We start from the raw sequence: 26,664 nt of genomic DNA on the forward strand, positions 1-26,664 counted from the left end.
GAAAGACTACCCCCTGGGGCGGGCAACATGCTTGCAGCTTAATTGCCCGCGGCGTTAATCAATTATAATTTTATTCGTTATTTTATTAGATCGAAATGCGGCTACTGCACATGTGCCGCCATCCCACAGCACTCACCTTGCGGAGGTCTTTTTTGCTTTGCATTTAGTCCCTTTTAATTGCATTTAATTACTGATTGTCTGAATATCCACCTTCAACAGAGGTCATTCCAGTGTCTCCCGATTTTCATATTAATCAAGTCATTAATGAGACTTTGACAGCTCCCGGGTGCGATCAATGAGGCAGATAAGACCTCATAATTGGCCAGACAAGTAGGTTAGGGTTATTGATTGCTCCTGATTAGCTCCCCTGCTAATTGAAACACCCTATCCCCTGCCCCTTCCCCATTTAATCAATGCCTCTTTGAGCTAAAACTTGTTTATATTTATTTTGTGCTAATATGCTTTATGATTAGACTTATTTTTTTGTCCTTTGCTGTTGAATTAATGGAAATTTTAAAATTACATTCTGCACAGTTGTGTTGAACGATATAGGAAACTCTTTCACTGGTTCTGGCTTGCAGTTTGCAGTGCCGGAGGCAGGTTATTTTGGTCTTTCTGAGGACCAAACGTACGCCACGGCCGGATTGCATGTAGATAACTAAAACAAAGACTTAAAACATGTAATTCTCTAGACTAATGACTAAAGATAGAAAACATAGCTGATTTGAGAGGATTTTGATTGGAGCTGAACTAAGAAGAACTAAGATTAAGGGAGGAATGGAATTGCTGTGCAGGTGATGGTGACGCAAAGCGGATGCTAGGAACCTTCTGTGGCTAGACCATGGACACAAGGCCTTTGTTGAGCTGGTCTAGATGCTCCTTGGCCTTGATGCGCAGCGTGGCTATCGAATTGCTCCGCATGTCCGCCGGCGGAGACGAGGAGTGCTTCACCGATGCTTGCGGAGGTGGTGGCGGACTCTCCCGGCCCACGTCGAGCAGCTCGATGCTGGCATTGGTCGCGCACTTGTCCAGGCCGCTGCCGTGGTTGCTGCTGCTGCTGCAGGCTTCCAGGTCGCTGCTGTCCCGCGCCTCCCCGTTGGAGTCGGCGTTGCAGAGGCTCAAGTTCTGCGGCGACATGCAGACATCCGGTCCGCTGCACTCCAGAGAGGCGGAAGAGGAGGACGAGGACGAGACTGCGGTCGTCGTGGTGGATGGCAGGCTGCTGTGGAGGGTTGTGAGGGGGGTGAGGCCGGCGGACGTCACTCCGTGGTGGGGTGAGCCCAGCGATGTGGCGTGCGGTGACATGCGTGACAGGTGCGGCGAGAGATGGGACAGCGGCACCACATGATGGCCTCCATGGGGATGGGGTGGACCCGGCGGCGGGGGTGGCTGGGGCTGGTTATGGCCATGCCCATGGCCATGTCCATGCCCATGCCCGTGTCCCAGACTCCCGTGTCCGAGTCCGTGTCCGTGGCCGGGCGGTGGTGGCGGTGGTCCATTATGACCGTGATGGTGTCCCATGGCCGCCAGGCTGCTCATCGTAAGGTTTGTGGGCGCCAAACTCAACGGTGGGGTCAGATAGCTGGGGTACACCGTCTGCGGGTGCGAGAGAAAGCCTGCAAGAGATTGGTCTGAGTAAAGGGGCTATAGAGTGCTGAATATGAGACTCTCACCTGGCAGGGCACTCAGAAGCGGCGGCGACAGCCAGGGATCCACTGGAAGACCGGAGGCTCCACAGCCAAGGCGATGAGGCAGCTGGGTGAAGTGCGTCAGGCCCAGACGCAGGCTTTCCGACTTCTCCTGGCGACGCCACTTGGCCCGACGATTCTGGAACCAGACCTGCGAGAGAGAGAGAAGAAGGAGGGTTAGCTAATTAGTTTGCTTAGAGAGCGCACGGAGCAATTAAATTAATCACTTGACAAGAAACGCGCTAATTTAATCAGGCGCCAAAATGTCTCTGAAGAGCAGCCAGAAGAACGACTGAAGGAAGACAGCCTTAAAGCATAATGAGAAAACGGAATAAACTGAAAGACAAGGGGCCGAATGGGAAAGAGAGAATGGGCTGAGAGAGAGAGAGTGAGAGAGAGACAGCTATAGAATGCCGGAAGATAAAAAGCTCCAAGCAAGACAAAAACCAAAATGGCGTCCAGCGCTGAAATTGTTAATGAAAACAGACACACACACGAACACAGAACACAGAGGAGATACAGCCAGACAAGCAAAATGGCTGAGCACACATACACACACCAAGCCAGAGTCCCGTTAGGCAACATCCAATTAGTTCGCCTTCGCTTTAATTAGAATTATCGCAACAATGAGTGTGTATTAGTGTGCCTGTCTAATTAGTGGCTTCAACTGAGGGAAAGGCACTGTCAGAGTGAGAGAGAGAGAGAGAGAGAGAGAGGGAGAGCAAAACACCCATAAAAGCCACCTACAGAGAATGAGTTTCCATAGCCCCCAGTCCTGACCAACCTCTGCCACGCTCAAAGTAATTAAACGCAATTTGCGCAAATTAATAAGAAATTATTCCTGATGAAAATTTCATTACCATTAAATGTTGTTGCTGTTTGTGTGTTGTTTTTAGCCAGAGTTTGAGCTTCAGCTGCTGATGCTCTTGCCACAAATACGACTACATATATTTTAACCCCTCACCCAACTCTACCAGAAACTCGTATAAGTCCATATGTATGTGTTCAAGTATATATGTATGTACATATATTTGTGCACGATTCGTGGTTTTGTGTCGCCCGTCTGTGGCTCTTTAATTAAAGATAATGGCGCGTAAAATTATTCTGGTTGCCCGAAATTGATTTGCAAAACGAGTTTCACCAGTCGGAAAATGCTCGTTGAAATGGCTTAATTAATAATATGTACACTATTAACAAGGATAGCAGATTACTGGACATTGCTAGATAAATACATATATAATAATACAAAATATTCTAAGATATTTGGGATAAAACGATATTCTGAAGGGACATATTTTGTTCAGATACTGACTGATCTACGTTTAATTCATAAACGCTTAACATTTTACGATTTTATTACACAATTGATTTTTTCATAAGTAAAGCCAACTTCCACTTCCACTCTTTGATACTAACATACATATTTTTCAATTAAATATACTGCTGGATACTCGTAAATAGTAAGATTCTTCTTCTTAAAAGCAACATTTTATGAGCGTAAAATATATGATAATATCTGCAGATGTTTAAAACTTAATATATCTATTTATAATCACAACTCAAATTTTACTTTACCCAAATAAACAAAAAAACAACAAACTGTGAATCCCGTTGACAGATAAAATATCGAAATCAATATTTGGCATGTGAAACAGGTGTCGGTTTTTCCTTATTGCCAAAACGACCGAATATTTAACTCAAATATTACAGTTTCCAAAAGAAAACTATTTTTCTCTTCATGTAATTTTGACCAACATTCGATTTATATGAAATATTATTAAGAATTATTAAGTATTTCTTCACTAAAGGTCTCATCTCTATGGACATGATAATGTAAAATGGCACTACAGAGCGTAAAGCCATCAACCTCTATTGTCGCAAAAGATTACGAGAGCTGCACATAATTTCCCATTGATTTGCAACTATCAAAAACTCATTTCATGCTAATCAAAACCCAATCAAATGAGTAATCCCGAATATCTGTCAGATATCAATTAGCAGAGCAGACAGCCAGCAATAACAAAAGTGCTCCAGTTTCTTGAGTACCCTCCCCCCTTTCTCCATCTCATATCCACTCCACATAAGCTCCGATCACCCCGTGGCTCCGGCAAATGGGAATCCCATTTAGAAAGTCTAATTTCCTGTCTCTCAAATCTGTACGAAGAAAATAAATTAAAGTTAGCAGCTTTAGGCCACATTCAACTCCTCTCCCTCTCCCTCTCACACACACATACAGCACACACCCATTCACCCATACACCCAGAGAGAATGCTTCAATACGGCGGAGATGGGAGGGAGGGTGTAGGTTGTCGAGCCACTCCTCTTGACTGTTATAATTTGAGTTTGTGCTTCTTCATTTTAATTAAATCATCAAAATCAATTTTGTAATTTCCATTCATGGCGCGTCATAATGAAAATGCCCTCACAACCCCACAAGAGGAAAATCACGAAAGCGAGAGAGAGATACAGTGAGCGGGAGCAACAGAGAGCGAATGATAAAAGAGAGAGCTCCATGCTGGCGGGTGGCACGCCCACAGCATCATAATCATCATCATGGAGAGAGCCATCCACCCAAAAGTTGGCAAAATTGTCTGCTTTCATCTTTGGCTGTTGATGCTGCCACAAACCACCCAGCACCACCTACCACTCGTCGCGCCTTCTTCTGCTCTGACATGGACCAAACTCAATTTTCCACCCCATAGACATAAATACAAACAAGCACTTCCCCACACATACACACATACACACCCACCCACACAGCACACGCATCCACATTTTCAGCCATTTTCAATTTTGATACATTTTCCTCTGACTCTGGTGCTGGCGCTGCCGCTGGCCTCTCAACCTCAATCACCCACACACCGCCCCTCTATCGAGCAGGCCTGCAGCAATTTGGCATTCATGTGGGGCACGCGACTCACCACAAGCCCACCTTCGCACACCCCCAGCTCATCACCCGGTTGGGGTGCGCTGTGCGCCACCTCCCCCGTCCCCAGCAGGCAACCACTTTTCAACTTTAATCTTTTTCATAAACTTCACATTGGCAGCAAACAATTTGTGTCCCCAGTTCCACCCTATAGCCCATCACCAGTCTCCCGTGCGGAGCCCACTTTAGCATCATCATCATCATCATCTCTTCTTTCCCTCTCACTCACCCTCGCTCACTCTAACTCTCTCCGTCTCTTTGCTAGCATTTTCCTTGTCGTCTTCTTTAATTTTGTTCGCAGCAAAGTTTTGCCGTTTTATTGGAAAACTTCGGCCGCAAAGTGTCGTTGTTGCCCCAAAATGGGAAAGCACATAGAAGTAGAAGTAACCCACACAGCATACAAGGCGTATACGCAACTCCCCCTATATTGCTCGCTCTCACTCGCCCAGCCAGACATCCCTCTCTTTCACTCGCTGTGTGGCAGAAATTGCTTTTCGAATGTTTCTGACAGTTTGCAAATTGGAAAATTGACTTTTAACACACAAGAGCTTCAGCAGCTTAATAAAACTGTTTGCAACTTGTGTAGAGAGGAATGAGACAGAGTGAGTGAGTGGGAGATATAGAAAGAGCAAGAGAAAGAGAGAGAGATAGAGAGAGAGAGAGAGCAAGAGAAAGAGATGGGGGTAGAATTGTTGCAGCTCGACTTGATATTACACAGGTCTTGTTGGATTATTCATACTTCCGTTTTTGGTAGGTAGGTTCCTCTGTCGGTTGGTTGCCGGGATCGTGTTTGTGGTTAAGGCCTCCTCGACAAATCATTTACCCGAACCTAAGGCTACACTGGGAGAAATTCGTGTGGCAGCCAAATTGAAAATCGGTAGGGCTACAAATGTGTCAACTAAAATGTATTGAAATGTAAAGACAAGGTGGAATTTCTCGCTTTGATGGAAAATGGGCGGGGCTACACTAAAAAAAATGAGGAAAGTTTGAAAATATAATCGAACCAACGTACGATAGTACAGAGACTGATTCTAGGACTCTATTAGAATCCCTGTCTGGGTCTTATAATAATGTGACGAGTATTCTACGTTATTCGTATGATGACAGATAAGTGAAGGCTTGGAATAGATTGAATAGTATAGTAGAAATGCAAAGGAATCCCTTTGGTAAGAGTGGTGAGAGTGTCATGTTTTATTCCACTTTTCCCTCCCAGTGGGTTGAACCTGAAATCAGCTCGGGGAATCAACTTGCAACTCCAGTTACTTACGGCACAACCATTATCCCTGGAACAGAGCTATAATTATCCCAGTGCCGCCCGTTTGTCATGCAATTCAATCAATTTGATTGAAACCCTGATGCCATCGAATGCAGTTTGTTCGGACTCGTTCTCGTTGCCGATAAGCGAGTTAATTGCATAGAAACAAAAATATTGCCCAGCATGGCCTGCAATTAGAGACCTTCGGCCCTAGAGGGGCGAATCGAACTGTTCTGGACAACCCGTTGCGTTCAAGGATATTGATAGCGGCGCCTAAGTTAATAACCCAAATGCAAACTGCATGGGAACAGGGAAGGGTTCTTCGCGGACGTCGCGTCGTCTCAGCCGTGTTCCGTTGTGCAAGCTTTAATTCAATTAAAAATCCTCAAATCCCGGCTAGGGGAGCCTAATTATATGCCTGGCCCAGCCTTTTGCCTGAACAGAGACAGACATGAAGCATTCAATCCAATTCCATTCACCGCGTCCATATATCCATCCATCCAGGGGCTGTCATAATTTCAGACCGAAGTCGGAGGGACAAAGCCACAGCGAGGAGTCCTTGCCCTGGTAGCTTATGACATGTTTTTTATTCCATTGTTGGCTTTTAGTTCCGGGGCTCGTTCTTCAGCACCGAGCGACGACGACGACTGAGACTCGAGCATCCTGTTTCGGTTGCTTTTGTGGGACGGGACTCAGAACAAATTAGAGCGAAGACAAAAGCTTTGACGACGACCACAATCCGCAAGATGTTTTAATTAGTTTAAGAGCCGACAAGCATATTGATTTACACTCGAAGCCGCCGCCGAGGGAGGAGGGAGACTTGTCGGAGGACTCATCATGAGGATTCTGATTCTAATTCATTGAACAAAGCTCTGGTGAAGAATCAGGACCCCCAAAAGTATTCTCATTTGGCTTGTTGGAGACAGACATGAAAGCTCTCTTCGGAGGACACCGACGGTCATAGAATCCTTGTCCGCCCATTGTATATGACTCCATATATACAAGATATCCAAGGCATATAATTCTTAGAAGAAGCAAATGATGACGAAGAGCAGTCATTAATATTATGTTTGCCATCCCTTGAGAGTATCCATATAAGAATTCCATCCACTACCCATACTTTCGCACCCCCTCCTAATTACAGTCGTAGTTCTCCATTCAAACCTGTAATCGAAAGCCAAACACACGACAAATCTCGATTCTCTGACAGCCGCAGACGCTGGCAACAGCGGCTCCGCCTCAAATGTCGCCGAGGCGAAGGAAAAGTCAAGGAAAGCGCTTCAATCTCATGACCTGGAAATGTTACACAGGACAAAACGAAATGAAGCGAGAATCAAATCCTACACCCACTCGATCAAGCGCTCAGGTTTCTTTAGGATTTCAATTGTTCACCGCGGCCTGACTTTGGCCAGAGTCAAAGGCAGGGGCTGGGAACCTTGTTTGCCGGGGCGTGTTTGCCCGGAGACACGTGGCACCCTGTATTTAATTAGCTATTTATTTACTCGCTGACATGCCGAGCAGCAGCCCGGGCAAGGGAACGGACAAACGGGCGCACGCACAGTTAATAAGCAGTTAAATCGGCTACAAAGGACGACAAACACCAGCCATGGGCGGACTCCGCTCCTGGCGGGGTTGATGTTGCTCCGTCGAACTGTCGCACAGGGAATTGGAATTGGAATGCCGACTCAGACATTAGGTCCTGCCACTTCTCCTTCCCCAGCACAGAAACAAATTTCTGTTGACGCATTTTTAATTTGAAACAGTCGCAAGCAGTGGAACGGGATCAAGAAATGAGGACTTTCCCGGGGAACCGAAGGCTCAGTTACTCTTACAAATCGTTCGTCCGTATGACAGTTACATGCTGTACATACTAATTAGATTCAATTAAAGTTCAATTTAACCTGCAATGTTCGAAGTTCGGTACAATTTAGTTCAGCAGCAGAAAAGGCTTAGAACGGATATCACATCTAGCAGTGGCCATATCTTGACAGCCTGCATTCATATCTTTGAGCCTAAATTTCTTTAAAAATAAGGTACTAGAGAATGGCAAGGAGAAAAAATTGTTCTAAAGGCTGGTCATGCCTCCATGCTCCGATGGCAAAGCACATCATTCCCCTTGGGAGGGTATAACATATTTCTGTGACAAATATAAATTGGGCCAGGTTCCATAGTTGTGCCTGATAACTTAATTATATTTTGCGTGCTTTCGAAAATAATATTGTTATTCCACCTGCGAGCCGGAGCAGAACTTGTTTAGGTGATTAATTAGCACATAATCAACCCGGTCGGAGCACGGAAAATTGTTTAAGTGTTTTGTGATTTATGCGGCCGCAATAGGAGTTTGTGGAAGAAACGCATAAAACCAATTAGCAGGCAGCGGGAATTAATTAAGAGCGGAAAAGCGAGGCCCAACTGGAGCTCCTTTCGGGCCCCGGGTCCCGGGCCCTGGGTCTCATAAATATGATGTCTAAAATTATAATAAGCCGCTTGGGCCCCGCATAGTTAGCGTGTGTGGGGATCGGATCTGCTCCGCATTCCCCCTCCCTCAGTGTTGTCAAAATAAGCATTTATGTAAAGCTGATTAAGTCAATTTCGGGTATCGCTCACATGTCCATGTCCCCCACCCATTTACCTGTCTCGGGTCTCTTTGGGTTGAACTTTGATTGACTTTGTATCGGAATTAGTATTGAAATGGTACGAGTATTGTGACTGCTAATTTGACAACTTAAGCCCAGTGCCCATTTAAACCGACAGCAGAGAGCAGAGAGCACTCGAGAGATGCAGATGGGTGAGTCGACTGCAAGATTCGAGATACGAGTATCTCTGATGGAGAGGACAGGGCAAACGAAACGAGTTAACTTGAACGCAGATTACACAATTCCGAATCAAAGTCATCAAAATGTTGCCGCCTAATTGAATTCATCCTCGACATCCGACCCGGGACAAAGCTATAATGCAATAATACTATAATGCCCGAAAACACCCGCACCGCTGGATAGGTCCTTCATCCTTTGCCACTTTTGACTCCGGCAGAAGCAGAAAAAACATGAACAGATGTGCAGCTCATTACAAAGCATTTAGGCGATCAAATTGAATAATATTCATAAGCAACAATCTGCGCGGCGAGGGGTGTAACAACAACCTCGAACACTACCCCCACTTGACACTTGGAGGTTTTCTTCCCGGTGGAAGCAGCTGCCGCTGCCCTGGCCGTTTTCTCAGGAACCGCCAGCATCGAAGGATTCCAGGGATTTTGCCAAAAGTAATTTACCATAAAAAAAGCGATGCCAAAATGGGAAATAATTTCATTGTAATTGTAATTGTCTTCGCTTGATTACATTTGTTCATATTTTGCTTCGCTCTAAGCCAAACATATTGGGCGCGCGCGCCGAGGTAGGGGGATTGATGTCTTTCATCCGTTGTGTGAACCCCCGATGTCAAGTGAGGTTATGTTTGTTTGCCTGTCTGTCACTCCATTCGGCCGGGCCAGGGGTTGCAACAGCAACCCGAACGAGGGTGAATGGGACTGGGAGGCGGGGGCCTATGATTTATAATTTCATTCCATTTGATTTATGCATTTATATTGAAATGTGTTGACAGGTTACGGTGAATTGGAGACGAGTCCTGAACGTCGAATGTGAAGGGCAAGGAAGGAACTGATCTTTAGTGGCAGCTCCTAAAAGAAATCCTTGCCACGTGTCCGACTCCTGCCGCCTGCCTCTTCTGCTATAGAGAGTTTATTAGTGCTAAAAAGCGCATCCATGGTGGAGGTAGAAATTGGGCAAACAGGGACAAAAAAGACACGTTTCGCAGCTTAAATGGTGCACACACGTGGTCTATGAGAGAAGAGTCCTGGCGAGGATGCGCTATGTAAACTTGAGCAGCAGATAAAAGGCGGTCTAGGCACAGTCGAGAGGCGGCTGGCTTTAAAATTGCCCCCGGGCTCACACACAAACCCAAACGCACATACAGAGCCAGAACACCCTTTGGCAGAGCCAGAGCCAGGGCCAGGACAAACGATGGCATCGAGCAGAGCAGGGCAAACTCAATAAGTCGCATAAAAGACTGAAATTGGATGCCATTGCAAATAAACACAAACGATGCCGATGCCGATGCCGACAATGTTGTCCTTGCCAGATCCGTTGGCATCTCCGTCCCAGTAGCCGTCCGCTGGAATTCCTTTGAGTCGCGCGGCAATTGCGTCGTCATTCTCCTACTCATCTCCATCTTTCCATTCTCTCTCTTTTGCTATCTCCTTTCCAACTTCTCTTCGTGGCTTTCAAGTTTAATTAAGTGCGACACGGATTCCGCGTGGGAGTGTCCCGATCGCAGGCGGCATTCTTCTCCTTTGTGAGTCGAGGCTCTAATGAGGGCTAATTGAAAGCGGCGAACTTCTGTCGAGACCAGCCTCAGCCTTAGCCGGTTGTCTTTATCCACCGCCAAAAGATTTCCACCTGGCAGAAGAAGCTTTGCTTCTCCTGAGCTCATCTAACTGGATCAGACTGACAAGCTAAGGAATTATTATCAAGTCTATTATAGATAAATGTTCAATACTTCAAAGTATTTCTGGCAATTATTGTACGTAGTATTGTACGCATATAAATTTTATATTTTTGAAATATATATAATTTTAATTAAATATTAACAAACAAATTTCAAAAATGTTCCGAACATTTTCCAACTAATACAATTTTACAGCTCGACACCCTCCCTAGCGTCTAGATGTATTTGCATAAAGAATTTGTAGGGGAACCCAACCGATAATTAGGCGTTTCATTTCAGTGTTTTGAAGTTTGCTCCTGTTCGTCTTTTGTTTCACTTGACAGTTGATAAAAGTACACATTTTATGAACGGCAGATGTGTAATCCTCATAAAAATACGTATAAATATGTCCCCTACATGTAAGTCTGCCTTTGTGACCTGACATTTATTTACCCTTGCGGTGGCTTTGTTTTCCCTGGCTTTCTTTTTATTCCACTCCCCTTTGTTGCTGTCCCTGTTGTTGTAGTAGTTGTTGTTATGCAAAGGTGGCATAATGTGTTAATTGTTTGGCCCACACCCACCCTCTGAACGCCCTGGCCACACCATCATAGCTGCCCCCGACACTTGAGGGCAGCTGTCGGTTGAGTCTGCTGCATATTTCATCGCATAGCACTCGAAAATAAAGGAAATTGTACAAGAAATTACCGCGGACTGGTCATACTGGCAAATCAGGGCAAGTGCCTAATAAACGGCTATTGAATGCTGCCCTGCCCCAAGGAGACAGAAGGCCCTAAGGGGCAGTCCTCTCCGACAATACGTTAAACAAGTTGCAAAGCTTTGTGCCGCATTTTCCCCCACCATTTCCCAGTGGGACTATGGCCAGGACCAGGACCAGCACCAGCCACTTAGGTATTCAGAGTTTACCCATTTGTCCGACTTGCTTATTTGATAGTCCCGACAAGATATTCAATACGACAAGTAGTTTGCCCCGATTCCACGATGATGGCAGCTTGCGATCATTTTCATTATTAGATTTGTATAGGATTTCATGGGGCTTGGTAGGGGGTGGGGCCTGGTGGCTGGGCTGTCAGTGCAGATGGGGCTGGGGGCCAAACAAATGAACCTAATATGCATTATTATTATGACATGTGAAAACGAAAGCGTGGAAGCAAATGGAGGGCGGGAGAGTGGGTACGTGGGTACGGTACGTCGATAAAACGGTCATGCGAGGGAACGAATGCCAAAGTTGAAGTAAATATTCAATAAAAAATAATCGAAGCAGAAACCAGAACGAAATGAGCATAAAAATGGGGAAATGTCGAGGAGGGAAATCCGAATTCAAACTAAAACCAAAGGAGGAGACAGGCGAGGGCAAATACTGGAATGCAATAAAAATCTATTTTATTTGTTAGTGAAATGACATTTTTATTTGTTTGCTGTTTATGCACATCCACAGAGTAGCCCCGCCCCCAGGCAGGGAACTGCCACTGCCTCTGTCACGTCACCCATGTTGTATGGGCAATATTCTCGTATGCAGATAAATAAACTATTACACAGGATTACTCATATGATTCGCCTCCTGGCATTGAAGGGTATTTTGACAGGTTTACGATATTTAATCATTTGACTATGCAAAATAATTGACACAAGCTCTGCTGCCTCCGTCTGTTTTTGCTGCTAATAAACCCAATAAAAATTGTCGTTGCACATGGCAATAGTCATGTTTGTTCGGTTAACTAAACCAAGACATGCAGACCCAGATCTTACTAGTGCATATACATATGCATATAGATAAACATACATACATATGTATCTTCCTGGGATATCTCGATTCGCTCTGCTCGGGCATGCCGCATTAAGTTTTAATTAAACTGTTTTAGCCCCCCGGCCCAATGCGGCGTGTGATTGAGTCGACTGCCGGCTTTAACCCTTCACTGAGCGGCAGACAACCCTCAAAGCGCACTCAGCCCTGACAGCGTGTAATCCAAATAAAAGTAATTGTCATCCAGCGAGAGCCGGCCATATGCCCGAGCTCTCAGGGGAAGGAAGCGCGATTGGGCCCGACTTTGGCAAGTGTTAATGATTGTCTGGCTGAGGCGCTGTTCTTGGGCGTTAATCTGCCATTTAATTTGCTGGCTTAACGCGTTTTGTTTTGGTTACCATCGCAGATAATCCCTATGCTCTACTCTGGACTACGTAATTGCTGTCGTCTTTGTCCTGGGACAAACCACAAAATGACACAATTCCCATTCGATATCTGGGCTCTGGCCCTTTTCGTCCTTGTCCTGTCTCCCAACGAATGCGAATAGGAATATTGCCATTTAAACAACAATCAAAGAAGCCACAGAGAATATTCCGACACAAATGCAAAATCCAATCAAACTTTTTAAACAAACATTTAGCAAATCTATTACAATGCAATGACAGCAGCAGAAAACGGAATAAAGAAAAAAATCTAAAACGAGCCCCAAAATGAACTCGTCTAAACGAGAAATTGTATTTGGTGGATGGCTGACTGCGTTTTGGAAAGAAACAACTCTGTCAACTGTGGTTACAATTTCCTTTTTTCCAGCCTACGAGGGAGTACGACTGTGTATGTGTGTGGAAACTTAATCAAAACAAATTTCCACCTTCAACGAGTTGCACACCAAGCAATTTCCCAGCAAAAACGAGGGGGAACGTTGTGAGTTGCTGCGGTCACCGCAACTCTACAGTTATACCCGATACTAAGTCAGTATGGCTCTCCTCCGGCAGATGGCGCTAATATTAAGCGACACGACAAAGAGTGTGTGCGAGAGAGACAGAAAATCAGTCTAAGCGTGACGTCGGGCGCTGCGTAGCCACTGCAAATTGATTTGTTCCTTTTGGCTATAAAAATGATCTGATCTGATCCAGATTCAGCAATCTAATAGATATGGTCATTATCTATGATTCTGCGTTTTTAGTTTTCTCGAATCTGCAATATTGTGGATGCAACAGATTTTCGTCCTTTGTGGGGGCGGATGGGGGTGGGGCGAAATTCTGAGATATACGTTTTATAGTGACATCTTAAAGGAGTGTGTGTACCAAATTTGGTTACTCTAGCCTTAATAGTCTCTGAGATTTGTGGTTGCCCCAGATTTTCGTCCTGTGCGGGGGCGGAAGGGGGTGTGGCGAAATTTGGACAGGAAACGGTCAAGGTCCGATATCACAGGAGTGTGGATACCAAATTTGGTTGCTCTAGCTTTTATGGGTTCTGAGATCCTTGAACTCATATTTTGTAATTGGCAAAACCGACCATGAAACCTGTGTGTTAGAGTGAGACAGAGCGAGAAAGAGTGAAATTGTTTTCGTGATTCTGGCTATAATAATTATACGATTTGGTTCAGATTTTGCACTCTTGAAGATATAGTCATCTTCTACGATTCTGCGTTTTTAGTTTTCTGGTATCGTCAAAATTGTGGATGCCACAGATTTTCGCCCTTTGTGGGGGCGGAAGTGGGCGGGGCAAAGTCTTGAAATATTTTTGGAGCAGTGACATATCACAGAAGTCTGGATCCAAAACATCGTTGCTCTAGCTCTTATAGTCTTTGAGCATTAGGCGCTGAAGGGGACGGACAGACGGACAGACGGACAGACGGACAGACGGACGGACGGACAGACGGACAGACGGACGGACGGACAGACGGACAGACAGACATGGCTCAATCGACTCGGCTATTGATGCTGATCAAGAATATATATACTTTATGGGGTCGGAAACGATTCCTTCTGGACGTTACACACATCTACTTTCATCACAAATCTAATATACCCCAATACTCATTTTGAGTATCGGGTATAAAAAGGAGGAAAAAGGAGAAAACGATAACTAGAACTTCATGCAAACTAACCGCAAATACGATTACACACAGAAAGGGGGAGGGTATTGGGTGTGGTGTGGAAAGGGTATGGAATGTATATGTTAAGGGTATGTGCACCCCACTAAATCGAAAAAACGAGTCAAAGGGTTCCGTTCCGCCCTCGGTCCCTGGATCCCTGGCTCCCTGGGTGGATGGTGTGGGGTCCTCGAAAGCTCCCTCCAAATCCTGCTCCCACTCCGGCTCCTGCTCGAAACTTGGGCCCGTTTCGGGTCCTGCTGGCATAATTTGAATTCGTGTCAATTTGACAAAGTGACACATGAGGGCCGACCCCGGACCCGGTGTAAGGAGAAATTTTTATGCGATTTCGCTTCATTACTTTTGTATTTCGTTTATACAGTTGGGCTATAGATACTCGTTTACCTATAAATATATACGATTTTTGTTGCTTTTTGTTTATTTATTTATGTCCTGGGTTGTGTTGGAGACGACTACGACTACGACTGCGACGACAACGACGACAGTGTCGCCAACTCTGGCTCTGGCTCTCGCTCTGGCTGTGGCACGATAATGTTTAGTCAATAAAAATGATTTGTCGGCTAAGGAAACGAAACGAAATCATGAAATTTGATATGTCCCGTACATTTTCCGGGGAGGGAGGAAGCTTACTCCTTACGTCGCCGCTGCCTGGAAAACTATGCCAATCGCCTGGTCCACTCCAGAACTTGGAGCAGCCTCAAAGCAGAGCCCTTCCCAGAGCTCTTCCCGCCAAGGCAGCCAAGGCACCCACTCCGGCACGTCGATAGTTTCTGGTAAAGCGTATTTTATGCTACACCGCCGTGAATGGAATTTACGAGGCGCCCTGCCCGTTCACGTCACAATTTGCCACCCGAAACGAATGGCTGCCAGACATGGCATGGCATCCTGCCACACTGCCTCAGACATTGCCACTGACACAGCCACAGCCACTGCCACGGGGCGCATAAAAGGCGCACAGTCACATAAAATGCATAATTCTCTCCGCCAAAGAAAGGAAAACTTATTGAATGGGCCACCGACCAACTTGAAACTCTTTTAGCGTTGTCATTTCGCAATTGAGACATAAATTGTTCTAGACATTTGGAGGAAAGTTATGCCCAAAGTTTGACAAATATTACTACACAGTAAGGGATCCCCAGAGGGACAATAGGCATTGAAAATTTTAAATGAATCGTCCTATGAATCAAATGGGTTTTCGGGTTCAGTTATACAGTGGATGTAATTGATGATATGGCGGCTGTGAAAACTAATCAAGTTTGAATTGAAAATGATTGTACGAAATGGTTCGAAAATAAGCTCTGATTGATTTTTGTACTATGTATCTCTTCAATTAATATTAACCGATAACTGGGGAAAACGAGTAAAGTCGGGAAGAATCGCTAGCTATCACAATATACCCTCCAAACCGGTTCGCCCACCTGCCACCCAGCTATAAATCCTTGTCAAATCGCAAAAAGATATAAACTTTTTTTTAGCACCTTTCCTAGATGAGGATGGAAGGTCTGAATAGCTGGCACAGCTTAATTTCGTTAAAATAAATTGCAAACGGAAATTATTTAATTTCCGGAGCCTGGCTCCGTCTGCGGCTCCAGATAGACACAGACACGTTGATTGCACAATTAGCAGAGCAGAACAGAGCAGTGCATAGAATAAGGCAGAGGACGAGACAGAGGAACCTGCATCGGTGGTAGGAGGGATCGGAGATAGCTTACCTGGACACGCACTTCGGGCAGGTTCACCTTCATGGCCAGCTCCTCGCGCGAGTAGACATCGGGGTAGTGCGACTTCTCGAAGGCCCGCTCCAGCTCGTGCAGCTGGTAGGTGGTGAAGGTGGTTCGGTTCCGACGGTGTTTTTTCTTGGCACAGTTGTCGTCCTGGCCTGGAGGGGGTCAGTTTAAAAATATGATAAGTTCAGAGCAGGACATGGGACATGGGACTAGAGTAGAGTTTGGTGCACCCACCCTCATCATCGCTGCCGGATGTGATTTTCTCGCCCTGCTCGCTGCTGTTGGTCTGGTTGAGATCCTCACTGGAGGCGCAGCTACCGTTGACCAGGCTCTCAGTGTCCCCAGCTAGACGATCGCCATGTTCGGCTGCACTGTTGCCACTGCTCCGGTACTCGTGCTGAAAGTTCTGCTGCTGTTGCTGCTGCGGATGCTGCTGCTGGTGGGACTGTTGCTGCTGCTGTTGCTGCTGTTGCACCTCGTCCAGGTTCCGAGCTCGGATGGCGTAATTGGCCAACTGTGACTGCTGCTGCTGGCCGTTGGCTAATTTCGTCTCGTTCTCATCACAGTACTTGCGCTTGCTGGCTAGGGCTCGGTCGCCGGGTGTGGGCGGCGTGGTCACATCGATGTTGCCTTGGTCACCGTCGAGCTGCATCTTTGCCGCATCATCCTCGTCCTCCTCCATCTCGCTGCTGGAGGACATTGAACGCTCGTCGTAGTCGCCGCCTCTGGTCATCTGTGTATGCGACTGCGCGGCAGCAGCAGTTCCAGGCGCCGTCTGGTCATCCAGAAAGTAGCCTCCAGGAGGAGCCGCCGCCGCAGTTACTGTCGTGGGCGATGACTTGGCATACTTTCCATGCTGCTGCTGTTGCTGCTGGTGCTGGTGCTGCTCCTGCGCATGCGCAGCCAGTGCTGCCAAATGCTGCTGGTGGCTGCCATAGGAATTGGGCGGAGGTGGCGGTGGGGCCGCCGGCGGAGGCTGAGGAGCGATCTGCAATTGATTGGCCTCGACCATTTGGTGCATGGAGCTGAGGTAATTGCCAGCCGCGTCCTCCTGCTGCCCATACCCATGACTCTGCCCGAAACCGAAGGCATTATGATAGCCGAACGGGGCATGGTGGGGCTGGTGGTGGTGGCCAGCCTGTGGATGTGGATGTGCCTGTGGCTGGGGCGGCGGGCCTGGCATCTGCCCGCCATGGTGCGGCTGCTGCTGCTGGCCGCCACCGGGAGGAGTTGGTGTGCCGTAGGGTAAGACTCCTCCGTTCTTGGCGTGCTGCTGCAGCATGCTTGCCATGTGCTGATCCATATTTCGCAGCTGCGTCAGCGTCATACCGCAGCGCAGATCGGTGGCATCCTCATCGCCCATTGCGGGGTCCATGTCTCCTGGAAGGCAAGGAGGAAATGTGTATGGGTCAGATTTATCTAGTATTATATTCACGACTTTTTCACTCTTTTCCCAGGACTATTTCGTTTGTTAGATCATACTCTAGTCGTGGCTGCCGCCTCCCCTCACCTGCTCAGTCACCTGATTCGATTTTAATTAGTATGTTCAATGAGGCAGACAAGTCATAAAGCCGTGTGTTAGACGGGTGGCTAAGAGCCCGCCAGCCCGGCTAATAACAACGTGTTATTTAATTTGGTGGTTGTTGGTGGGTGAGCCTTCGGTGTCGGCCTTTGGACCTGTTAGACCTGTTGTCCGCCCACCCACTAATAAACGGCTTTCAATTAGCCGCCTCGTATTTACAATGTGAGGCAATAAAAATTCCGAGAAAACCAAAGGCTGAGAGGCACACATAAATAGAAGGAGCAGGGTATGGCTCTTAGGGGGAACTGGCTTAGATGAGGAGGTATGGTATTTGGTCCCTAATGGGCGTTCCAACTGGCGGTCGGGCATATCACGTGACATGCAAGGAAGTCATTAGTTGTCGCCGCTCCAGTGCCAGGCGGCAATGTGGGCTTGTAGAGCGGAGCGGGTGGGGTTTTCGGGGGGCTCTTGTTTGCAGTGACTTTTGTGCAGTTTGTGGGCTGGATTTTGGTGTAACCAAATTCAATTTCTATGCTAAATTGGCTTTCGAGGCGGAGATGGAGTCGGAGCCGGAGCCGGAGCAGGAGAATAGAAAGAAATCCAATTATTCCGTCAAACCCCGAGTTTTGAAGTCGCAGGCCCAGAAATATCTGTAATTATCTGATGGTCTTTTGTTTAATTGCTTTTTGATGTATGTAAGTCGGTCCGAGAGCGTTCGCCCAAACGATTGTCTAATGTAATTATGGGCTTCACAGCCATAGCCGATACTCTTCCCCAATTCGATTAATTGGGTCAACGTCTTGGCCAATTAACTTCAAATTGTAAATGCCCCGCATTAACCTCTCCGAATATTTTCACCAATCAATCGACATTTACACGCCCAGCATGCGACTTTTCTGAGCCACTGTGGTGCTAATGAAATTAACAACAAAACATTCCGAAAGCCTCTGCAAATGAAGTAGCACAAAAGACTCCCAACTCGACACGAACCAGAATCGGGTACCAGGTATATGCGCCAGCGAATGGAAACCACATGAGGCAAGGTGAGAGACAGTAGCCGGCACCACCGAGCGGGGCCACACGGAGTGCGTGAGTTAATTGCGTGAGCAGCGAAAAAAGAGGTTAAGACAAAAGTTTCTGTGCCCAAGAGTGATTCAGGGGAGAGGAGAGTGGTATACTCAGGAGCAATTGGAAAGAGTGTGAATGATGTGATGAATATATTGAAAGGGCGCAGCATGAACTTCCGAAATGTTTCCCTACAAAAGTTTAGATAGTGCCTTGACATGATATAGCTCTCAAATTTATCCATACATAACTGGCTTTAACTACAAGCCTTATTCATAAATAATGAAGCAATGATGCTACCGAATGCTGTACTGAACAAACCGCCTAAACAACGCTCATGTGCCATTCACTCATCGATTCGATCGAGCGAAGTTCGTTGCCCAAGCTGGGTATTCATTCAGTCCTAGACGAACAGCACAGCCAACTGATCGACACTTCAATTAAGAAATGATTTCCGTACGCTCTCCATTAGCTGCTTTGGCAATTAAAGTTGGCAGCTGGAAATTTGACAGCCGAATTTTGTGCGTTGGTTTTTTGGGAGTTTTCAACTCTTATTAGCAGTAAATATTCGATTATCAGAGGCTAAAAGGTTTTGCTACTGGGGGAAGGGAGATGCTAGACTGCGATAAAAGTTACATCGAAGAGAGCCAGCCTCGTTCTGCTCTAATTTGTTCTGATCCGTTTCCGACGAATCCCGACCAGACTGAGGGACAAATTGACGTTAATCGCGTCACTTCTTTAGCCCCATTCCCATTTTTTCCCATTCCGATTCCCTTGCCCTCTCCCTTTCACTGTCTATCCCTAATGATGATTTGACAGATTCCCATTGTGGCAAAATACTTGGCCATTAGGCGGCCTAATTGATATGTTATTAGCCACAAACAACAAAGCCCAGCATACAGCATTTCGAAAAGTCATGGCCCAAACAGGTAGAGGCCCTGAAAGGAAATGCACATTTCGGTTCGACATCTTCCGGCGCAAGAGCCGCAAGAGGCGCAAGAGATCCAATATCGAGTTCATATCAAAAAGCAAAACAAGCCATAAACAAAACTGTCAATCACAAGTGCTACAAAAGTAAAGTGGTTGTTGTGGCAGGGGCATGTACATGGCATGCACAAAAGCGGCTAATAAGACGACGCCGACGCACGGCCACGCTTCGGCCACGGACAGGAATACGGACAGGGATACGGACAGAGACTCGGACACAGACACGCATTAAAATCATTAAGATGACTTAATGCTCAATTTAATGCCGCGTCAACTGCTTAACAGATCTCGTGTAGATGGATCGCGGCTTGGGATCAATTCAATTGCTTCAGATCCCACTACGTCTTTCTCTTTCTGTCTTTTTCCCCCTATCTCTTTCTGGTTATCTTGATCTTGATGATGCGGACCAACGTATGCAGCTTACACATCAGGTCCTAATGCACTTGTGCCTCCTGCGCTTTTAATGAGTGCTTCTTCTCCCACCTTCTCTCCTTCTCTCTGTCTCTCTCTCTCTCTCTCTCTCTGTCGCTTACTCTCGCTGTATCTCTATCTTGATATTTTGGAACGCCAACGCCACCGCCACCGCCACAGCCGAAGCCACTGCCGCCAGCTGTCAATTTAAATGCTTTTTGATGGCTTGTGTCTGGCCGCCAGTTTAATTATGGCTTAAATGCGAGACCAGTTGGTTGGGCCACTGCCTGCGTCTCCCCTACTGCCCCATTCCTCCGTAGCACTTCACTCTCCCCTCCGACCACCCGCTCCCACGCACTCCTCTGCTTAACCCACCTTTAATTTGCTTGCTTCTAATTAATTTGCGGCCATTTAACCTGTGCTCCTGCCGTTTCTAGCCAGCGCCATTTTGTTCTGCTATTACTCTTGTAATACCCTGTACTTGTAACTGGTAATCAGGGTTATTCTATGAATTTTCCGATCAGAGGGTATTGAGAATGTCGACTGTCCGTGCGGTTAACAAGTCTCGATAACTTGTTGTTGTCTGTTTGGAGGTTTATGCGAACGCAAACAATTTAATTGAATTAATTGAATATGAAATTGTTTCTAAGTGCCTTGCGAATCATTCGGTGTGATGATAGTTGTTGGGAAGGGGAAATAAAGTATACAACTGGAGAAGAAGGACCATATCTATTTCTGCCATTGGTCTTAGAAGAGTTTGCAAATGAAAATTTAGTGATCAAGAGGCGCGAAAGGAAAACTATTTCTTATAAATTATAAATTATTAATTAAATTATAAATAAATTATATATTAACTCTTTCCATTTTTCATTCAGTTTTCATAATTATCTTAATATTTTTTGTTGGATTCTTAATAAATAAATGGTAAGAAATTAAAAAACTATAATTTAATTAGCATTCTTATGTACTTTATAACAAAGGGGATGTATATCTCAGCACATTTCTTACTTAAAAGCCCACTAAACTACGATCTAGCCTACATCAGCGGGTTTTCAACTCCGATCTACACTCCAACAGTTGGAAACTCCTTTAGTTGTCACCTCGCTGCTGGGATCATCCAAGGGCTCAGAGCTAAGGCGATTCATAATCGCGGAAATATCAATGCCCACCCATTTTTCGCAAGTCGCGGTAGTGGGCGTGCTCGGGCGACAATCGGTTGCCGGCAATCAAAACAGAACGGGAAATGAATTATAAATGACGTGCAGGAGAATATTTGTGGCACCCGCGAGCGGAGGAGGCGCCATCACCAGCTGGCACCGCAAATCTACACTATAATCCAGTTAAAAAGCCTTCAAAAAATTCGCCATTCCACCCGAGACTGAGCTAAAAAAAGTTTAAATTGGCCTCAAAGAAGGCAACAAACTTAAACAAAAACCAAAGGAAAAGGATTGTAATCCCATCTATGATTTCCGCTCTTTTCGTTTCAGTTCATATAGTACCCTGAATGCGAAAAGTATATTATTCCACATTCAAAAAGTGTGTTACAAGAAAAAGGAAAGGTTAGCACTCGGAAGACGATTTCTATTCTAGCTGAGGATCCAGATCCAGATCAATAATAGCTAAAGCAAGAACATAGAAGAGTATGCATCTAAATATTCTGCTTCTCAAATATGAATATCCATCAAGTTTATGTTTAGTTAACATTTTTTATAATTTATATTTTATAATAATTAAATATATAGATCTGAATACTGGGTAGCGCATCGTCGGAATACTCGAATGTGGTAGTTCTGTCCCCCCCTCTCTGTTGGTGGTTATATGAACGATTACCGCTGACTGATTGCTTATCAGCTGTCGTGCATCTTGAGGCGTTGCCAAAGTGCAAGCCCCGACGCCAGTTACCCGCTTAGCCACCCCCTAAGACCTGCCCAGGAGCCCCAGCCCCTGCTCTATTCAAGGCAAAAAGAATTGCTAATATAATTTTGCGATTGTGTTTCTTGATTCCGACGGACTGTGAGCTGGTAATTGAAATCGATTTGCCTTTCATGACGGCACCCAGTGGGCCCGACAAATGCCAAAATGATTCTAGTGGATCAAGCTCTGCGCAGAATTGGTATTTTGATTTATGACGCTTGTTGGCTTACCATCGCCGTCCGCTTCCGCTTTGCCATTGCGGTTCTTCAGGCCCAGAATGGCGTCGATTGTGTGGCGTGGTGTCAGCGTTTGTCCGCCAGGCCCGAATTTCCTTGCATTGTCCTTCAGCAAGTCGTTGCTATCTGCAGAAAAGTAAAGGTAGAGTGTGTGTGAGAGTGAGAGCGGGAGAGCAGGAAAATTAAAAGCCTGTTTGCCAACAGTTTGCCAAAGTCAATTAGGCGCACGACAACTTCTCGTCGGGGGACTCTATGCAAATTTGTCAGCAATTTCCAAAGTATTAAAATTTAGTCCGGCCACACACACATAGGGCCACACAAGGACACATGGACACAACTTTATTTGCGATTTTAACGAGGTAAAAGCAGTAATTGCAGCCTGATCCCCCCCTGCATCCTCCCCTAATGACCAGTTGTCACGCCTGCATCTGCATGCTGGAAAGTAGGCAACATGTTGCCTGATATTCTGATATTCTGATTTCCTGATGGTTTTATGCATTTTTAACGAAATTAAAACAAACTGTGCTTAAAGAACGGCGAATGTACAGCGCTTCGAAGAGCGAAGGGTAATCTAGGCGGGGGAAATGAAAATGGAAAATCCCTCTAATTGCCGCGTCCTGCAATTAGCTTATAATTTCTGTCTCAAATTTTCCCCTGTGCATGTAAATGCAAAAAACATTTCTGTGAACACGCATACACACATGAAGCAGTAGAGAGAGTGAGAGAAATTGTCCTGGCATGTCCGTGTCCGAGTCCGTGTCCGGCGGCAATTTGTGTTAATTAAATCTGTAATCAAGCAATTTCAAACGCTTTCCGGCTAAAAGGAAAACCTTCGTAACAGTTTTCCCTTTGCCGTCGGCTCTGCTGCTGTGCTGCCGTGCTGCCGTGCTGCCACAGAAGCTCCATGCTCACCTTCCGCAGAGATCACAGTGTTGTTGTTCGATGCCAGCTGTCCGGCGTAGTGCTCGTGGAACTGCTCGAAGTTCTTGAACTTCTCGACGAGAAATTGCAGGTTCTTGGCGTCCCGCACGTTGCCCAGCAGGTGTCGAAGGTGCTCGAGCTGCTTGGGCGCCAGTTTGGGGCTGCCGCCGCTCTGCTGCACCAGCTGCTCGAAGATGTGCTGGAATGTGGCCGTGGTAGTTGCTGTTGACGCGGCCGCCGATGCTGGGGTGCCGGCTCCTCCACCCGCTGCCACCTTGTGGGCCTTGGCCTCCATGGAGGGTGAGCCGAGCGGTGGGATTGCAGTCTCGAGGACGGTGGCGGCTGGCGGTGTAGACGCTTTGATATCCATTTCTAGTTTCGAACTCGTATTTCCTTCCTTTTCTTCACTCTTACTTCAATGATATGGCAAATCACAGTCTAAATTCACGCACAAATTGTATTTATTTCTCTTTCAAATTCGATTTTCTTTCACTATACTTTCGCTAATTGTCAAACATTTTCCGTCACTTTCAAGAACCAAGAAGAAACCAAACCAAGAGCCATTTATATTGTTCCGACTCGCTACCGAAACCGTTGCGCACCGGGCCAAGGCAGAGTTGGCAATAAACAAGCCGCAGCGACTGTCGCTCGCTTACGGTCTGGTCCGGGTTCACAAATCGAATTGGAAACCGGTTGACTTCCCCACCTCTATATATGGGTACGCATACCCACGTCACATCTATAAGGGCGGAGCTTACCTCGCAGAGAGACTGAGAGAAAGGGAGAGAGAGAGCGCTGGGCATGAGAGAGGTGCGCAGGACTCCGGGCTCGGGGTTGTCGGAATCAAGGTGTCGGGCACGGGCCGGAGTGAAACAATGGGTCCTTTGGTTCTTTGGTTCTTTGGCTCTGCCAAGTGGTTTGCTTTTCTGCTGCGTAATAAAATAAACTAACTGCACTTACTGCCCACCGCCCTCCCCGTACAGGAGCCCTCTCCTCTTACGGCGCTGCACTTCCACTATGGAATTATGACTTTGGCCCCATTTTCCTTTACAGATTTTTTGACTACAACTGTATCTGGACCATCTCTAACAATTGTGGTTCAGGCCTAGCTACTCTCTCTCTACAGATACATATATCACATATATATATATATATATATATATATATCTGCTATCTCTATCCTGTGCTGTGGAGCATGAAACCTAAAACGGATACATAAGTGGATTTCGTTAATATCCTGCTATTGTAACAAATTTGCAACTGATTGTGGAAAGGCGCATTTGTCAAGGAAATGGACTTAAAAGCCTTCGCGGAGACGTTAGCAGCCCAGAGAATTGAGAGCGTATGGGAAGGACTTAAGACAGCGTAAAACGTGACAAATTTAATAAAAACTTAAACAAAGAAACTTAAGTGATAGAAAGGTCTTTCGGACTTCAACTTGGGGTATAAATATGTTTTTATATTACATTATTAGGCATAAAAGAATGAATATGATCGTTATATTCATAAGAATGATATATTCGGAGACACCCAATACGATCTTGTACAAAATGATTTCAAGAAATGATTTCGAGCAAGTTTCTAAACTAAAGTAAAGCGAAAACATATATTTTTATAAGCCAGTTTAACTATTATTCCAAATTATTAAAAATTTTATAATAAAGTAATATTTGAGGTCATGGCGTAGTGGATACTGAACTCGCAATTTCAAGTTTTGTCATTGCAGAGAAAGTTCAACTTGTTGGCAAAACAATTTGCAAAGTTTTCCTGGTCTGATTAAGTATTCCTCTGAAATGTTAAAACGCTGACACTTGAATGTCAGCCGGGTAATAGTCAGCCAGTAGCCAGCCAGTTCAGTCAGCCATTAAGCATTGCCAATACCATTACCACAACCCTATCACTGCCAACCTCCAGATTACCTGTTGTCATGAGTTGTGGTTTTTCAGCCACCCTGCAATTTTCTTTCGAGCTCTCTCTGGGGCCCAAGGAGAACGTGGCTCGTTTATGCTGTCTTCCATTACACGTTAAATGAAAATGCCAGATAGCCAGACACCTGCCGTTCATCCCAGTCGGCCAGTCATCCGCCACAGACCCATACCTCATACCTGGCCCACTCATCTTCAGTTCTAGTCCCCAGTCTCCAGTACGATTCCCACTCCCATTCAGCTGTGGCCCTCCTTTGGCGCCACGATTCGATTTGTGCCAACTAATGAGCTCTTAATGTGCGTTTATTCTTACGCATAACGAGCTTGCCAAACGTAATTACGTCCTGCCAATGTGTGTGCGGCAGTTGTGGGTGTATATCGCTCGCTCTCTCTCTCTGACTCTGACTCTGCCTCTGCCTCTGCCACTCTCTGCCTGTGTGTGCGTGCGTATCTGTGAGAGGCTGCCATGTTGGCGCGCTGCTTAATTGAAGTGGAGCGATAGAGGGCCAGGCTGTTTCTGGGGCATGGCGCGGAGTAATCTCGTGCACTCGTATCTCTGTCTGGTCTGTGTGGATGTGGATACAGTCGCTAGCTGTTATGGTGTGTGGGTATCTATTTGTGCCTTTGCCTCTGCCTGTATGTGTCTGTGTCATGACGACGCGTCGTTGCCTTGCGTCATTTTCATTTACGCCACATCCGCAAACGTTAACTCTTCTCCACACCACTTCATGCTGCTTTTCTCAGCATTTTTTTTGTTTTAAATTAATTTGCTTTTAATTTGCTTTATTATGTGGCAAGCTCTCCTCCCTTCGCTGTATTTAATTAGTTTGCTTTTATCGTTAAACAGTTAAGATGGCATCTTTGAGCAGGCTCGGAGACTGAGAGAGGACTTCCGAGAGTCTTGGTCTCCCAATGAAGGATACGCAGCATTGGCTGGCATACATACAAATATACTCGTGGAATTGTGTGATCTAAAAAGCTAGTGGGTTTCGGATAGCATCTCTCGGCCGACATTGACATGACAGATGTGTCCGGACGGCACTTAGCCGCGGCTCCTGCTTATCATACAGGACGGATCGAAATCGTTATGCGCATGCGTGAATGTTTCAGAAAAGGTTGTTCTTGCAGCAGGAGGGGAACCAGTTTATTGAGTAACCTTACTCTAGCCTCTTCCTCCCTTTATCCCAGACAGTTTTGTTCACTCTCTCTCTCTGTCTGGTGCTGGAGGCGTGGCCTAAACAGTCGCTCTCTGAGCGCTTCGGCGCATTGAGTATCTCACACACACACACACAGTCTCACGCTCATTCAGACACTCACACAAATGCCTGCCTTGTGGTAGACCATTGAAAAAGTGATGAAAATAACTCTCTGTCACTTTATTGGCGCTTAACGAGTTTGAGTTGATGAAGAATTTAATTTATGATGCTGCTCACACCATGGCCGACGCAAAAGCGATAGCAACAGTCGGAGAGAGAGAGCGCGCGAGAGCGAGTGAGGAAGAGATAGGGAGAGCGAGAGATGGAAGAGTGAGGGAGAGAGGAGGTGGTGCCGGGCCAAAAACCGCAGAATACAAGGCTGGACTGGCAGGGAAAAGTTGGAACGAGAGAGAGAACTGGAGAGTGAGAGCTAAAAAAAAAGAAGAAATATTAATGAACTCGTAACTGTCGCTTTTGCAAATTGGTCTACACGTATGTGTATGTGTGTGTGTGTGTGTACATTTTTTGTAT

At 46.0% G+C, this 26,664-nt stretch overlaps 1 protein-coding gene across 1 annotated transcript; it reads right to left on the reverse strand.

Annotated features, from left to right (window-relative positions):
- Positions 1-429: 429 nt before the first annotated feature.
- Rx (Retinal Homeobox) lies at positions 430-23,720 on the reverse strand. Its single transcript, XM_001360934.4, has 6 exons — positions 23,004-23,720; positions 22,086-22,217; positions 16,191-17,336; positions 15,942-16,108; positions 1,674-1,839; positions 430-1,616 (listed from the first exon to the last, which is right to left on the reverse strand). Exons 1-6 carry the CDS (start codon positions 23,380-23,382, stop codon positions 835-837), a joined length of 2,772 nt encoding a protein of 923 aa, XP_001360971.3. The 5' UTR covers positions 23,383-23,720; the 3' UTR covers positions 430-834.
- Positions 23,721-26,664: the final 2,944 nt, after the last annotated feature.

This window comes from Drosophila pseudoobscura, chromosome 3 (assembly GCF_009870125.1).
Source record: "Drosophila pseudoobscura strain MV-25-SWS-2005 chromosome 3, UCI_Dpse_MV25, whole genome shotgun sequence".
Lineage (NCBI taxonomy): Eukaryota > Metazoa > Arthropoda > Insecta > Diptera > Drosophilidae > Drosophila > Drosophila pseudoobscura.

Coding starts and splice junctions, on each gene's coding strand:
- Rx (XM_001360934.4), bottom strand. CDS start 23,382: ATGGATATCAAAGCGTCTACACCGCCAGCCGCCACCGTCCTCGAGACT. Junction 1,840..15,941: donor TGCCCGAAGTGCGTGTCCAG/GTAAGCTATCTC, acceptor TCTCTCTCGCAG/GTCTGGTTCCAGAATCGTCG. Junction 1,617..1,673: donor GCTTCTGAGTGCCCTGCCAG/GTGAGAGTCTCA, acceptor AATCTCTTGCAG/GCTTTCTCTCGCACCCGCAG.